Genomic DNA, 15,145 nt, shown 5'->3' with positions numbered 1-15,145 from the left:
CGAGGGGAGAGGGGCAGCTTGGCTAGCCCACGGGTCTGGGTTTGCCTGGAGATTGGGTGCAGATGCTCAGCCTGAAGCAGTGCCTTGTGGTCAATATCCCCAGAGGTTTAATTTCTTAAATACTCTGGGATCTTTGTCAAGCTTTTTACTAACGGGCATCTGAAGCTCATAGCTCCATCCTTGTGCAGAATAGGAAAACACTTTGAAATCTAACACCTTTCTCCTTCAGCTCTGCCAGAGTCTTATCACAGTAAATAGTGTGTGTATATATATTTTTCCTGTCTGAATAGGAGGAAACCCTTGAGCTGAGGCCAGGCATTGCCTTGATTATGTAGTGTAAGGTCACTGTTGCAGGAGTTGTGCCGATCCCAGCAGCAGCCCTGCGTGAAGATGTCTTTGCACAGCTGGGAGCAGCGCGGAAGGGAAGGGGTGCTGCTCGGGGAGCCCCAGCAGGTTTTAATGCACTTCGACTCTTGCTGGCTCTACCCTTCCCATCTGTTGCTTCTCTTTTTAGCTGGGGAGTGGTATAGGAGCCTTGCTGGGTGCAAAGTCCCTTTGAGCGAGCACAGAAACTGCACAGAAAGAGAAGGGGGTGGCTCACGGGTGTTTGGTGCTGGACTTCCACTGTGCAGCCTTCCCAACCGAGATCTTGTCTAAATCATGGCATTTCACTTGTCTTCATACAGGTTTATATGGGTTTTTGTATTGACTGGTGGATTTACATTTATTCAGTGTAACATTAGACTAGTGGCTGTAAGTGCATGGCATGTAACAAGGTTCCTCAGTGTTTGGGTCAAGTCCAAATCCTAAAATGAGAAAGGGAAGTAAATTGGACCAGAATAATGTTTTGTAATATAGATACCGTATTTCTAAATAGGCTTCTCTGATTCATCGTTTTTCCCCAAACCAATTCATCCATTCATCCCCCAAAAAGTGTTATTAGAAGAGGCTGGAGTTCCCTGATGACCTAAGGAAATGTAAAAGGAATTTTCAGGTTTTTTAAATATATTTTTATTACTTTTTTCATTTGTCTTAGAAAGAAATAAGAAATCTGCATGCAACCTTCTAAATATTTCAAACATTTAAATAGCATATGATAATTTAGCAATACAGTACATTATACAGCAAGATAATATAGGGAGACTTCCTATAGTATATTTACAAATGAAAAGGTAGTTTTGTTACTTTAAAAAGAGGAATGCACTGCTTAACATCGAAGTATTACATTCAAAATAATGAATATGTGGTATTGTGACTAAAACATATATAGGTATTTGTTTGCCCTAGCATATTTTTCATAAAAAGGTACCTTTTTAAAGGCTTTTTTGTTGCTACAAATCTAGGAAATCATACACAATAGTCTTGAAGCTTAAAATGTCTCAATACTGAAGCCACAAACTTTCTGTAAGAGCTTCAGGTGGAGAAAAAAATAAACATTTTCTTAGTAATAAAAATGACCTAGAAATGCTTTCTAACACATGAGATGTTAAATGGGAGATATGGTACACTTCACCTTGCAGCAAGACCTCAAGTCCGTTAAAGAAGAGGTACACAAGTGATGTTCACGCTCATCTGACGATGTGCTGAGGGACCTCGCTTCTGCAGCTACAGCCACGATGTTGCAGTGGCATCTTCCCCAGCAAACCCATCTTTGGTCCCCACTTTGCCAGACTAAGGTGGGGGCTGCAAACATGACAAACAACCACAGCACCAAAGTTTTCCCACTGCGAAAGGGTGAGGGACATGGCTGTAGAACACCTTTACAAGCATTACTGTTTGTCTAATGAGCTTATAAAGCTCGATTGCAATCATAGTGAAGTATGAATGAGTAACAATAAAAAACCAACAAACCCCAAACCAACCTCTTTAAAATGAAAAGCATGAGACTTGGTACAGAGCAGGCGGGTATGAAATCTGAAGTGCAACAGATGCTTGTGAAATCTGGAAGCCTTTTGCAGACGGCTATAAAATGTAAAAACTGACCCTTGGTAAAAAGTGCTTTATAATAATATAGAATTTGTGGTTTATGTCTGTGAGAGAAATAATCTTCTGCGGAGCCTGGTCCTTCACCAGCCAAGGGAGTCCTCTCCATTCCTCATGCTGCTTCCTCTTATTCTTCATAAACCCTAAACAGAAGGAAAGCCAAGGGCAAGGTGCTTAAATCACTACTGAAACAACTCTCTTCCTAATAATATAAAAATAATAAAAATCCCACAAAAAACCCCAAACACCCAACCAAAACCAACAAAAATCCCCTAGAAACCAGATTTTTTTTTGTCTCTGCTTAAGTAAATTGGAAAGTAAGTTATTGACTTCAGCAGCCACCAGATTGCTCTCCATGAAGCACGTGTGACAAGGGCTGGACTTTGGCACGGCTGCATCTTGCAGGTGTGTGGGGAGGAACAGGCTCTGCCACAATTGTCAGGATGCATGAGATGGAGAAATCCACATCTGCTAATATGCTTTAACCATTGTAAAATCCTTCTTGTATACAAATGTTGAAGTATATCACAAGCTGGATGTAGATAATAAATTCACAGTATCTGTTACGTTTGGAATAATATCACACCCTATGTTGTTTTTCTAGTGATGTCCTAAAAAGACTGCTTGGCAGGCTTATCTGCTGGAAACTTAGTTGTGCAGGCTCTTTGGGTGAAAGCTGTCTTCTGTGGCATGGGGAAAACCAGGGGCAATGCTATTTTGTGGAAGAGGTTCATGTTTGTACTGTGTAGCCTTGACTTTTCCTGGGGAGCAGCACAGGGGTTTTGGGACAGCTGGTGCTGACTATTTATTATGACGACTGGGTTCAATCCAGGCTCTTTGTCTGCAGTATTGACTTGATGCTGCGGTAGCTGCAGTGTGACTTGGCTAACCGGGCAAGCAGGGCAGCAGTGTCAGGGACCTGCTGGGTGCGATGCAGGGGTGGCATGTTGCAGCGGGGCGTGGAAGCGAAGGTAAAACCCCAGGGGTTACGCTGCATCCCTTCTACACACCCCAGGCTGGCAGCAAAGCCATGGGGATGCTGCTCACACTGTCCTTCCTCCTCTCCCTGGCAGCAGGGGCAGCCTCCCTCCCCTGGTTGCACTTTGAGGAAGCCTTGAGTGACCCTTATTATGGGCTGTGGTGGGGACTGCGGGCAGCGCTGTTATCTGCAGGCAGGACCCTGACCCTCAGCCTTGCTCAGTGCATCCCTCTGCTCTGCCTGCTCAGGGGAGCCCTTGGTGTTTCCTGAAAGCACAAGCCTGGGGCTGAGCATCCTTTGTCATTTTAATAATGGCCTTGAAAAAAACCCAAGCAGTGGAAGAGTGTAAATATGTGGTTTTGCAGTGGCCAGGGTTTCCCCATGTGCTCTGGTTATGAAGCAGCTGCGGGAGCTGGCAGGGAGCCATGGCAGAGGGCCGGTGGTCTCGGCACCCACCGCCACTCGCATCGCCTGTGCCACCGGGCGCCGCGTGGCTATGCTGGAGCTTGCTGGTACCCTGGAACCTGCTGGGAGATGGGGCTCGCTGGCTTCATTTGAGCTCAATTTTGGAGAGCAAATTCCCCATTGGTTGAGGAGAATCGGGGTTTGGTGGGACTGTACTGCGTGTGGAGGCTCTTTCCTGGCCATGGCTGGAGAGGTGGTGGGAGTTGGGCAGCTGCCCCTAATTACAGATAAGGGACATCACTACTGGCCATCAGCCATCAGGAATGCATGTTTTTTGCTGTGTCTCTTCTATCTATGATGGCTTGCAAAAACCAAAAATTAACAAAGAAAAATCCTTTTTCCAAGGGAGAAGGTAGCAGAGACCTAGCAGCAAGTTACTGTTTCTTTCTGTGAATGATATGCTAGTTAAAACTGGCAAATATTTGCGTCATCAGATATTGATGATTTTGAGGTGGTGTGATTAAAGTGTGTGACAGGGCATTCTCTCCCCAGCTCTGCTGACTGCTTTCCTTGTGACCGTGTGAAAGTGATTTATAGCTTTTCTTCTCAGCTTTTTACCCATAGAAGGGAGGTGAGTGTATGTAAATAACTGAGAACATCAGCTGATGAATAGTTTAACAGAAAATAATTACTATTTATAGTCAGAACAGCCTAACCCTAAAATAGAAGTGAGGACTACATGTGGCAGGAAAGAAATAACATCAAGAACATCCATTTATCACTGTAATTTTGGTAATGAAATACATCCTCCCTGCTGGATAGAGCCTTTGCGGTGTATGTGCACGTTTTCCTGGCCTCCCTGTGTCTGAATGCTACTAACTGCTCAACTTGCCGCTAAAATTTTTCCCCTTCACCCGTTCAGCAGCTTCATACTTACCTGCCTTTCTCTTTCCATACTCGGTACCACTTCAGCAGCCTCACTGTGTTTTGGCGTTTGGGGTTTAAGCAGTGCTGCTGCTCGCCCCTCACCCGCGTCCACAGAGTCACGCTGCAAGGCAAGTGGGCACAGGTTACAGGGGTGGTGGGAGACACCTGTCCTCTGCTGCTCCTCCAGGGACATGCCAAAATCGCCCGGGGGGGCTCTCACCCAGGTGGGCAGTGGGAGGCTTATCGTGCTCTGTGTTTTATGGTAGTTACTTGAGTTTATTGCAATAATATCGGAGCAGATCTTCAGCTGTTATCAATCAGTGCAGTGCAATATTGTCCACTGTTATACTAGGTTGTACCAGATGAAGACTTACCAGCTGTTTTTAATCAGAGGATTTGCTCTGCCTGTCTGTTAAATATTGTCTTTTGAGCTTAATAGCTGATTTAATTAGGGCTCATTCTGGCAACCACAAGGTCTTTACGTGAGGAGATGGTTTCCTTGCACTTCAGAATATTGCATCAAAAAGAAAAGATCAGACCTGTTTCATTGATGATTTTTTCCTTTTTTTTTCTGATTTTTTTTTTTAGTCCACAATTTTTTAAATACTTGCATATGGCAGAGTACCTGTGTGCCCAACAGATGAGCTCTGAGCCCCAGCATGCAGTCCTGGGGGCTTCAGCCTCCTCTGATCCCACTTTCCTGGCCAGCAGCAGCGGCTCAGTGTCCCCTTATTGTCAGGACAAAGTGTGCTGGGAGGCACAACATGGCAAAAGATTTCTTGTTGCTTTAGGTTTCCTCCCAGAGGGCTTAGTGCAGCCATCAGTGGTTGGTCTGCCACAACCAAGGTGACACAAGAGCTGCTTCCCAAGGAGAATGGCTTTCCAGAAACACCATGCCTGGCATCACTTCTCAGAGCTCAAAATCAAAGAGTTTTCTGTTTTGGTAATTAATTTTGCTATTTAAAAGAACCCAAAACAACCAACCACGGTTTTTACTGGAATTATTAGTTTTCTGGAAAAACCATCCTTAACAGGGAAACACAGTTTTTTTGATTTAAGTAAAATACTACAATGGAATTATTTAAATGTTGCTAGAGACAGGAGTAAAATGACACCAGAAATCCAGAAATCCCTGTACCTACTGATGGGCTTTTTTTAAGGCTGGTTCAGAATGGAGCTGTTTGTTTTCTAACACAAAGTGCCTTGAATTAAAAAAAAAAACAAAAAACTTTCCCAGCTCACCCACCCTGTGCAGTGGGGATGTGCCTGACAAAGTGAAACGCTGCATGTTGCCTGCATGATCTTAGCTAAGGGTGTCACCACATTTCCCATTTCAAGGTTATAAGAGGTGTTCTAACAGTTCTTTCCATTTGATTGACTTTCTTCACTGCTCCCCTTTCTGTTCCGCCTGTATCAGGTGTAAGCTAAAGTCACAAAAAGATAAGGTGTAATTTTCAGGTGGTTTTCTGGGAGGATGTGGCCCTTTCCCCCAGTGTGTGAGAAAGTGGTGGAAGGTCTCAAAGAGCCTCTGTGGCCACAAGCATCAGAAAGGGAAAGGTAACCACTAAAATCTATGGACTATCTTGTGTTCCAAGGGTGTTCTCGGCAATCCCTCTGGAGATCAGTATGTGCACGGTGAGGGGAGTTTTCCTGTAGCTTTGAATGGGAGTGAAAACAAACCTTCACCGAAGGCAGAAGGTATGCAAGTTTTTAAGGGACCTGATGTCAGTGTAAAGTTTCTCCATCCAGCAGCCACCTCCTCAGCTATGCTGTCTGCACTGGCTGATGCCAGACCTTGGCTTGGGTTTCTCTTCTGTCAGACCATAGAGGGTATTTCCAGAAAGTGATAGACAAGCTGAATTGCAGGGCAGGAGCACGAGAGCCTCTGAAAAGCAGCAAGCCCTGCATTTGCACCAGAAGCAGACATGGACAATTCTGCATTTAGAAGAGCCTGCAGTCTGAGGAGGAGAGGATGCATGGTTTGCCTCTGAGGTGAAGTGGGTCTTGTCTCAGGCTGAGGTGTGTTGCTTTGGCATCACATGTAGGTTTTCTGCTTTAATGCTGGAGGCTGGACAGCAGAGGAAATATTCCCAAGGCGGCTTCAAGGTCCTCTGTGGTTCCTGCACAGCCCTGATGCTGTGGGCACAGGGCTGGGTGGCATTTTTTGGGCATGACCTGGCTCTGCTCTTGGGGATGCTGGTCTGGCTGATTTGAGGGGACATGCCTAAGAAGAGGCACTGTAGGAGCTCATACCCCAAGTAAGGAATTGTCTGGATGGGCTGCAAGTAGAGGTTGAGGGATGGAGAAGGGGCTCAAGCACCAGAACTTACACATCCAGTGAGATCCTGCCAGTGGGATCAGAGACATGAGCTGGTTCCAGGGGGATGTGTGTGCTGAGCTGTCCCTTAGCTGTCCAGGGCTTCGTGGCTGGAGCCTTCACCCATGATTGTCTGTGCCAAAATCCTCCCCAGTATGTTCATGACTCCATGGCTGCAATGAGCACCCTGGATCAGTTTGTAACCTCCAGCACCTTGTGCCCCCATGCTTCTTGTCTGCAGGGGTGGTGGGGCTGCACCTCTGCCCACGAACACCCTGTCCCCAGGGGCACAAGGATGCTGGCTCTCATCCTTTCACCCCAGGCCAGTGCAGGGACTGCCATCCTCAGCTGTCCCTTGGGAAAGGTTCCTCACAGCGCCTGTTTCCCATCAGCTGTTCTCACCCTCACACAACCCCCCTCCTTGGGATGTGGCAACATGTGGAGGGGGGTTGGATCCTTTCAGGCAGGCAGAGCTAAACCTCCCTGCTATTTTCCGCTACTTTTCCTCATTCTGGGAGACAGATACACACACAATTACTGCTAGATGTACCGTGAATCTTGATAGGTTTTGACTAGACGGAGGACTCGGTTTAGCTGTCCCTTACTCTGTATCACAGCTCTGCTGGGGGGGGGGGGAGATTATGGCCAAAGACAAATTCCTTCCTAAACTGCACCCCCATACTTGCTGCTTCTCTGCCAAACATAATTTCTATCCCATTTCTGCTATATGAAAAGATACAAGAGCTTTTCAGGAGGGCAGGAAGGGACCCAGCTTTAACAACTCATTTTAGATGATCACTGCAGCAACAAAAACACAGTTGCAGGAATTTAGCTCTTCTGTGCCTTGTCCAGAGGCTCTTGCATCAATTGGTTCTCTGAATATTAATTTCAGTTTGCTTTCAATGCTGGCTTCAGACTGCAGGCGGTTAGCTGGGCAGGCAGTGATGGCAGTGGGTTAACCCTGCCTGCTCCGTGGGCAGCAGCAGTGACAGGAGAGTGATGGGACAGATCCGTCCCTGCAGCCGCTGCAAGCGCAGGGCAGCCCTCCCAGCTTGAATAGCATTGCTAGGCACTGCATAGCTATCCAGCTGGGGAAGGAACCACTCCTGCACAGCATTCCATCTTTCCCGACTTTCTGATTGGAAGTGAAATGTTGCATTAATGAGATTTATTTTATAACCCCTGGCCACCAGCTGCTTTCGGGCAAATGCCTGGAGCGGGATGCAAAGAGTTAGTGCTCCTCTACGCCGTTGCTTTACTATGGAAAGGTCAAAGCAAACAGTAAAGCTGCAAGGAACCGATTCAGGCAGTGATGCTCTACAAGCATTTTTCTGTTCAGGTCACCGTCAGTGGATTTGGGTTTCAAAGAGGTGGGTCTGATGCTCCCTGAGCTAAGTATTGCTCACAGTGATGCCAGTGTAAACCTGGAGGAAGCCTAAGGGAGCGCAGCTCTCCATTCCTCCTCCATACACCCTCCACCAAGTCTGGCGAGCCATTTCTGTGTGGGCAGGATCAGGCTCATGTGGTATCTCCTTGTTTGTGCCAGTCGGATGGGCAGCATTTGGCCCCATGGGCATTACAGAATGCTGGAGGTGGTATGCTGCTTGGCAGGACAGGACTCGGATCCTGCTGTTAAAGCACCTTTCTAAGAAAAGCAAATGGCAAGTGCTCAATGAAGGAGCACAAGCACTGGAGTAAATCAGTCCTTGGTGTTTTGGGGTTGTGGCTGCTCTTGGGACCCTTTTTCCCCTCTTAGGTGGCAGAGGGGCTTGGCATGGTCTTCTTGGCTAATCTGCTCTTCTGGTCCTTACCCAGCCCCATGTGCTAGCTGACCAGTGCTTTGTTGGGGGGAATCTTAAGATATCCAAACCAGGACAGACACCCCCCCCACCCCCCTGCAATCACCTATATTTAAAATCACAAAAACTCTCTCCTAAGCCAGTCAGAGATGTCAAAAATTCCTGTAACTGCCTGCGTTCGGTTAGTGACTACATCACTTTGAAATTTCACGGCTTGCAGGGAAACTGGGAGGAAAGCGCTTTCTTACATGCTAGGTAATCCCACTAAATGCAAGGGGATGGCTCTGGTACAACGCAGGGGAAAATCTGACTCTGGTTGGGAACACTCTTCCTTGCAGAAACCACCACTGTGGACCAAACTCTGCTTATTTTCTTATCCTGCATGCTCAGAATAACTTCAGTAAATAGTTCTGGATTTTACATCAGGCAGTTCTGAGTAGGATTTGTCCCTGTCTTAATTTGAACTAACAATTGTCCTTTTATCACTACCTGTTCTGTAAATATTTCCTTGAGCAGAAAAAAATAGTGTCGAAAAATGATAGCTGGGTTTTTGGTCAGAATTGCACATTTTATTGCATCCAATACAGCAAATGACTATTGCCAGAAATTAGCATGCCAGGGCATGAGGAAAACAAAGAACAAAGCAGGAAGTTGCAGTATAAGGTAAAGCAGTTTAGCTGATAGGGAAACAAAGCAATAAATGAAGGAAAACTTACATAATCATCTCTTCCACACAAAACGGGTACCTCGGTTTTATTTCCAGCTTCCGTACATTAGAGAATCTTATTTTAGGACCTTTTCTCGAACATTTGCACTTTACGCCTACAAGAGAAAGCATTTTCTGATGTGTCTGCAAAGCTGCCTGCATACCAAGCGTCCCTTCCCCACCAGCCTGTGTGCGCACAAACTTCAGTAGGGTCTTTCAAGCCTTGGTGGGAAAAGCTGAATTTTGTTACTGCTGTTGAACTTCAAAAGAGCAATACTTTCTTTGCTATGTCACAGGAAAAGCTAGCTGACTCTCTGGGAAAAATGGCCGAGAGCACTATATATGTTCTGAGGCTTTGTAAATATGAGAGATTTTTTTAAAGTGCACCTGCTGTGATTAAATGTAATTGTATTTAACAAAAGGAAATGAAGAGAGTCAGAATTGGCTTTAACCTGAGCAAGTGAGTGCACACCTTGGCTACTTTCACGTTTGCTCACATCTCTCTTGGACTTTGTAGGACTTAGTCGTTTCTCCTCGCACGGGTGCTGTGGTGCATTCGCAGCCAGACAAAAGCTGAGCGTTTTCTAAACCACCGTGTTTGTGCACGGCAGGGAATGCACACTGGCACGCTCGGTCATATTTGTGCTACCGCATCACATCCAACTCTGTAATATCTGCCCTGCAAAACCCACCCTCGGTTTCGAAGGAGATATTTGAGCTATATTCCTGAATAACAGAGAACATGGCATGACCCCCCACACGGCGGGCTGGGGTGCCTGCCAGTGAAGACACAACTTTGTTGGTGTGTTTTATCTCTGCTTCCACCCTTAACTCGCAGCTACCTGACCCGCAGCTTCCATACATCCCTCTTTCCCAACATGCAGGGGACAGCCAAACGCAGCTCAGGGCTATCAAGAGGCAAACACGAATTCCTGGGAAAACACCCCCCTGGGAAAGAGGTTTACATGGGAATAAGCAGAATAAACCAATTTACCTTCCGCGCTGGCTAAGCACATGGCGATGAAGAGCAGAAGCAAAGCTGCTGTCAGGAGCTTCATGGCGAGACAGCAGGTACCTAAAGAGACGCCGGGGGTTTAAATGTGCGTGCCCCTTGGGCTGGTCCCCCGGTGCCCCCGTCCCCGGGGCGGGATGTGGCGGGGGGCGGACAGCAGCGAGCGGCTCCCGGCGGTGCGGGCGCTGCCTGCCGCTGCCTGCGCTCTGCCGCCTGCTGCCCCTCGTCCTCCTTTAAAACCGCTCCCGCTGCCCTGGCTCCCGGCTCATTAATATGCAGAGCAACTCCGCGGCTCCCTCCGCTTCCTCAGCCCCGCCGGGGAGGGAGGGGACCGGCACCCCGCGGCCGCTGCCCCCCCGGGGGGGGAATCCATCCCCCGCCGCCCCCTGCATCCCGGGGGCGGGAGCGCTGCGGTGGGGGGCTGCCCCTGCCCCCTGGGACACCCCTCACCGGGAGGGTGGTTGCTGGGGGGGTATCTGTGGGAATGGGGCTGCTAGGTGGGGCACCCCCCCCCCCCCCCACTCCCGCCTGCCAGCGCTCCAGGGAAGCCCACTCTCCGCAGAAATTCCCAGGCACCTCGGAAATAAGATTTGGAGAAGTGTCACCTAGGAAGGGGTGTCACCTATTGCTTTAATATTAATTTTCTAGCTTTAAAAGGCTTCTAAACATAAAGTAAATATTCGCGAATTAAGGGGGGGGGGGCGGCGGAATATTTCTAAGTGCATTGTTAGGTGGGTTTGGCATGTGGAATGCTTTCAGGAAATAAGATCAATTTGGGTTGCTTTAATGAGCGCTCTGGCAATGTCCTGCTTCGTGAAGAACAGGGCAGCAACACGCAGGGACTCTGCGGGTGTAATACGTGTTCCCTCTCCCTGGCTGAGCCCGTTCCCGATTTCGGCAGCAGCGAAAATAGCATCTTTAAAACCCAGATTCCAGATTTTTGCCTAAGTGAAATGGGTGAAGATCAGAGTTGTGTCTCTAATCTCCTTTGCAGGACTGTATTCAAAACACATTGCAGATCAATGCCTCTGCCGAGCCCCGCTTCATCTCACCCCCCCAGCATACCGGCCCCCGCTCCCCACTCGCGCACCCATCGGTGTTATTAAAACCGACCGAACCCAGCCACCCTCCAGTGCCGGCAGCGCTTGGGAAGGACACGCCACGCACTCCCGGCTCCGCTTGCATTTTAAGTTTCCCACATGGCTTCGTTCCTGCCGGCTCCCACTGGCAGCGGCCATCCCGCTGTGTTCCCGGCCCGGGTGTTGGCAGGCAGCGAGTACAGCCCTACCACACACAGCCTGCACGTTGCGCGCAGGCAGCTGCCTTGTTCCTGGCCCTGGGTTTCATGCGAGACGTGCCGACACGCCGAGAACAGCCTGCCTCTGCTGCCCTGCATGGGATGGGGGAGCAGGGGTGGGCAGCACGTTGGGGACACGGCTGGGGGGGGCTGGCTGACGTGGCAGGGGGCTCTTGGGGTGAAAGACCAGTTCCTGGGCAGAGCTGGTGTGGCTGCTACTGGTGCGATGGGTCAGGAGGGGGGGTATGGCGGTTTTTGTTGGTCTTTGGGCATTTGTGCTGCACAGCTGCAAACCAGCTCCTGAGGTTCTCATTGCACCCTGCTAGGGGTGTGTGTTACTAAATGTCAACAGGACTGAAAAAAGGGTTTTTTTTCTACAGCACAGCTTGGTGATAAAAAAAATGGTATGAGGTATGGCAGATCTCTGTTCAAACCTTAGGAATAAATTGTCATTATCCAATTCCTTACGTGAGGAAGGAAAAAAACCCCACAAACCTGCAGGAAAGTGCAAAAGGCTCATTTCAGAGTCACTATTGGTTGGGTGGTGAGGATGCTCACTGAGCACTGGTGAGAGTTGGCTTAAACAGATCCACATCCCATCCAGGGCTGTAATCCTGCCCTGCTGTGGCTTGGGGTAATTCCCTCCTTGTAGCCTCCTCTGCCGTGTGCCAGAGCAGTCTCAGGGGGAACTGTGGGAAGGCAAAGCTGTTTTCCCTCCCTCTCTGCTAATAAAAATTTGGGTGAAGCTTTAGCTGACGGCAATTTGAACTTCCCCCAAACCAGGAAACTTGTGTATGGGCTGGAGAAAAATTGAAGGAAATTCTTGAGCTTTCCAAAAATGAATCCCTTCTTCTTGTGTGACTCTTGCTCATGTTGCAAGAGCCAAGCTTATTAGCTGTTGAATAGGCAAAGTGCTGCTTTAGTGCCATTTTACACGTAGAAATGGATGTATTTGAGGGGTGTGTGTAAATATGGTAACTGCTCACTATGCGCCCGAGCAGTTTGGTGTCTTTATGCCAAGCGCTGGCTTTGATAGTAATTACTTCTGAGAGCTCAAAGGTGTCTCTTGCCTGGTGTGACAGATTTTGGTGGCCGTGTACAGCTGTCTCTGACACCTGCTCTATCTCAAAATGACGACCACAGAAGAGGAAGAAGTTTTAACAAAGGATTTGAGGGAAAGGAAACATATATGGAATTCACCACAGTCTGCCCCCCCCCCCCCCCCCCCCCCCAATAATCCAGATACATTTCCTTTGTCCAAGCATACGCTGAGCTGCTCAGCATACACGGGTGCTTTGTGAGCCTGCGGTATCTCCAGCAGATCTGCTAGACCTCAGCAAACGTGTTTTGGCAAGCAGCCGGTGTTTCACGTGGCTGGGGAGGGGTGAGCTGTGGGTGAGCGCCGCTCGAAGCATCCATTTCAGCCCTCACAAAGCCATGCGACTGCATCGTAATTAATCAGGGCTTGGGTTTTGCTCCCCACAAAAGAAGTGTTTCCAGACCAGGCGTAGTCATCCAGGTCTGGCTGTGGTCCTCAGCTCTGCAGATGGGATGTGCTCAGGGAGCTGTGCCCATCCCCAGGGGAGCACAACCATACCTGTGCACATAGCGTATCACCTGCTTTCTCCGGCTAATTAGAGGGGCATTGTCACTGGCGAAAGGTCTGTCATTTCATCTCATTAACTATTCTTTTCAAGTCTCTGCCCCAGCTTAAAGCTCCCTGGTACACCAAGGGTGAAGCCTGGCTTTGCCTCTGAGGGTAAGACCTGGTGATTTGTCACCCCCAGGAGCGTGGTTTGCAGCACAGAGGGCAGGGATGAGGGGTTGTCTCCTCCTAAAGTAAGAAAGATGAGTTTTAGCAATGAGATTATCATTTGAAGTGGAATCTTCATCATTTTTGACCACCTGGAAGCAGAAATGTTTCAAGCTTAGCTGGAGCAAAACATTTGCACTTTAAGAGATGGTGACAACCCCCAAACACACGTTGCCCTTCGAGGGGAGCAGAGAGACTTACCCCCAAAATAGTGTTGGTGTGAAAATGGGAGGGTTCCAGAGAAGCCATTGGGTCTGCCAAGGTAGGGCATTTATGTCTCCATGCCAAAACAAGATTTGGATGGGGTCCATGCCCTGACCTGTCCTCAGGTGAGGCTTTTCCTCTGGCTGCAGGTGTGCACAACATCCCAAGCCACCACACAGAGTCTCTTAGATATTCCTCTGCATCCCAGGGACCAGAAGATACACTATTACAATTGTTACCATTATTAGAAATATTTTGGTGTTGCTGGTTTTGGTTATGCTATTTATTTCAAGTGCAGCGTGAGCTATGATTTGGATTAACTGTCCTCCAAAAAGTCCTGGCGTTTTGTATGAGGAAGTTGAAGGTGCCAGCCATCATGAGAAATCTTTGTAAAACAGCTATGAAACTGAAGCTACTTATTGCTGTTGAAGCAAGCTGATGTGAATGGCTCATCTGAGTTTGATGTATAAGAATATCCCAATCAGCCCGTCGAGGAGAAGATTAAGCATTTGAAGTGACGTGACATAATCCCTGCATATCATGCCAGGAATTTGGGAGAGGAATTAGGCTTAAATGCTCACTAGAAAATTCAGCATTAAGGTGGAGGTGCACAGATGCAGTGTATGTTGTATGGAGCTTTTTTCCTCTGGGTGCTGCACTTCATTATTTTATGCCTTTTTTGGTGTTGTAACCATTTTGCGTTGAGCACCAGATGTGATGTGTTACATGGGAGAGGTGGTGTGAGCCTCCTGCAGCACACGGGCCCTCAGCCCATGCAACGGAGCAAATACAAAACTCAATCCCAAACTTGAAGTGAGGGGAGAATTGCCTCAGATTTTGGGAGGGTGTCGCAAGCCCACTCCCGCGGTGCCGTCCCTAGTCAGCAGAGGATGTGCTACGGGCTATGGTCAAATGTGTAATTTCACCTTTAGCTCTAAGTGGCCTTTTTCTTTCCTCAGTAGCCCTGAACAGTAGTTGTGTCATCCTTGCATATGTTTGTCTATCGTAAGTTGAAAGTCAAAGCTTTGGATTTCATCTTTTGTTTCTGGAAACATGAAACATATTTCAGGGAAAACAGCTGTGTTCCCTTCTGCGGAGTTTCACAACGGATGAATTCTGCAAAATAAGGCTTGTATTGTTGTTGCAGTCGCAGCTTTCTTTTGATTTTTTTCTTTTTATTTTTATTTCCATGAACAGATTAAATTCTAGACGCTGCTCCTTCTCTTGGGAATAGTTTTAAGGCAGCGCTCTTCATAGACCTAAATTATTCACCAAGAAGGATTTTTTGCTGAGATGAGAATGAGTAGGTTGAATCTGGGACTGTTGTCATGGCTTGGAGCTCTTTGAAGCTCTCCGTCATGAATCATTAAAGAGGGCTGCAATAGCATGGCAAAACAGAGAACCAGCTCTTTGTGTAGGTGATCTGAGAATCACCTTTAGATATGCACAAAAGGATTAATCCCGCCTGTGGCTTTTTATGTTGAGAAAATAGTAAGTTGTGTTTAGTTTCCTACTGACTCATTTCCTTGCATGCTACAACTTACCATTGGTTTTCAGATGCAAGTACAGATTATACTTGATACAATTTTCTTAATAGGCACGGAAGCTGATGATGGTTGTAGGTATTTATTTTGTGCTTAATCACACAATGAGTTGGATGGCTTTTTTGCTATCCACCCCCATGCTTGCTATAGTGTAGAGGG

The 15,145-nt window shown here is 47.8% G+C and overlaps 1 protein-coding gene across 1 annotated transcript; it reads right to left on the bottom strand.

Annotated features, from left to right (window-relative positions):
- Positions 1 to 947: 947 nt before the first annotated feature.
- CXCL14 (C-X-C motif chemokine ligand 14) lies at positions 948 to 10,400 on the bottom strand. The gene is made up of 4 exons (XM_005440651.3): positions 10,111 to 10,400; positions 9,127 to 9,232; positions 4,305 to 4,415; positions 948 to 2,126 (listed from the first exon to the last, which is right to left on the bottom strand). The coding sequence occupies exons 1-4, from the start codon at positions 10,172 to 10,174 to the stop codon at positions 2,111 to 2,113; spliced, it is 297 nt and encodes a 98-aa protein (XP_005440708.1). The 5' UTR covers positions 10,175 to 10,400; the 3' UTR covers positions 948 to 2,110.
- Positions 10,401 to 15,145: the final 4,745 nt, after the last annotated feature.

Source organism: Falco cherrug, chromosome 8, assembly GCF_023634085.1.
Source record: "Falco cherrug isolate bFalChe1 chromosome 8, bFalChe1.pri, whole genome shotgun sequence".
Taxonomy (NCBI): domain Eukaryota; kingdom Metazoa; phylum Chordata; class Aves; order Falconiformes; family Falconidae; genus Falco; species Falco cherrug.
This window is presented reverse-complemented; position numbering and strand designations above follow the sequence as displayed.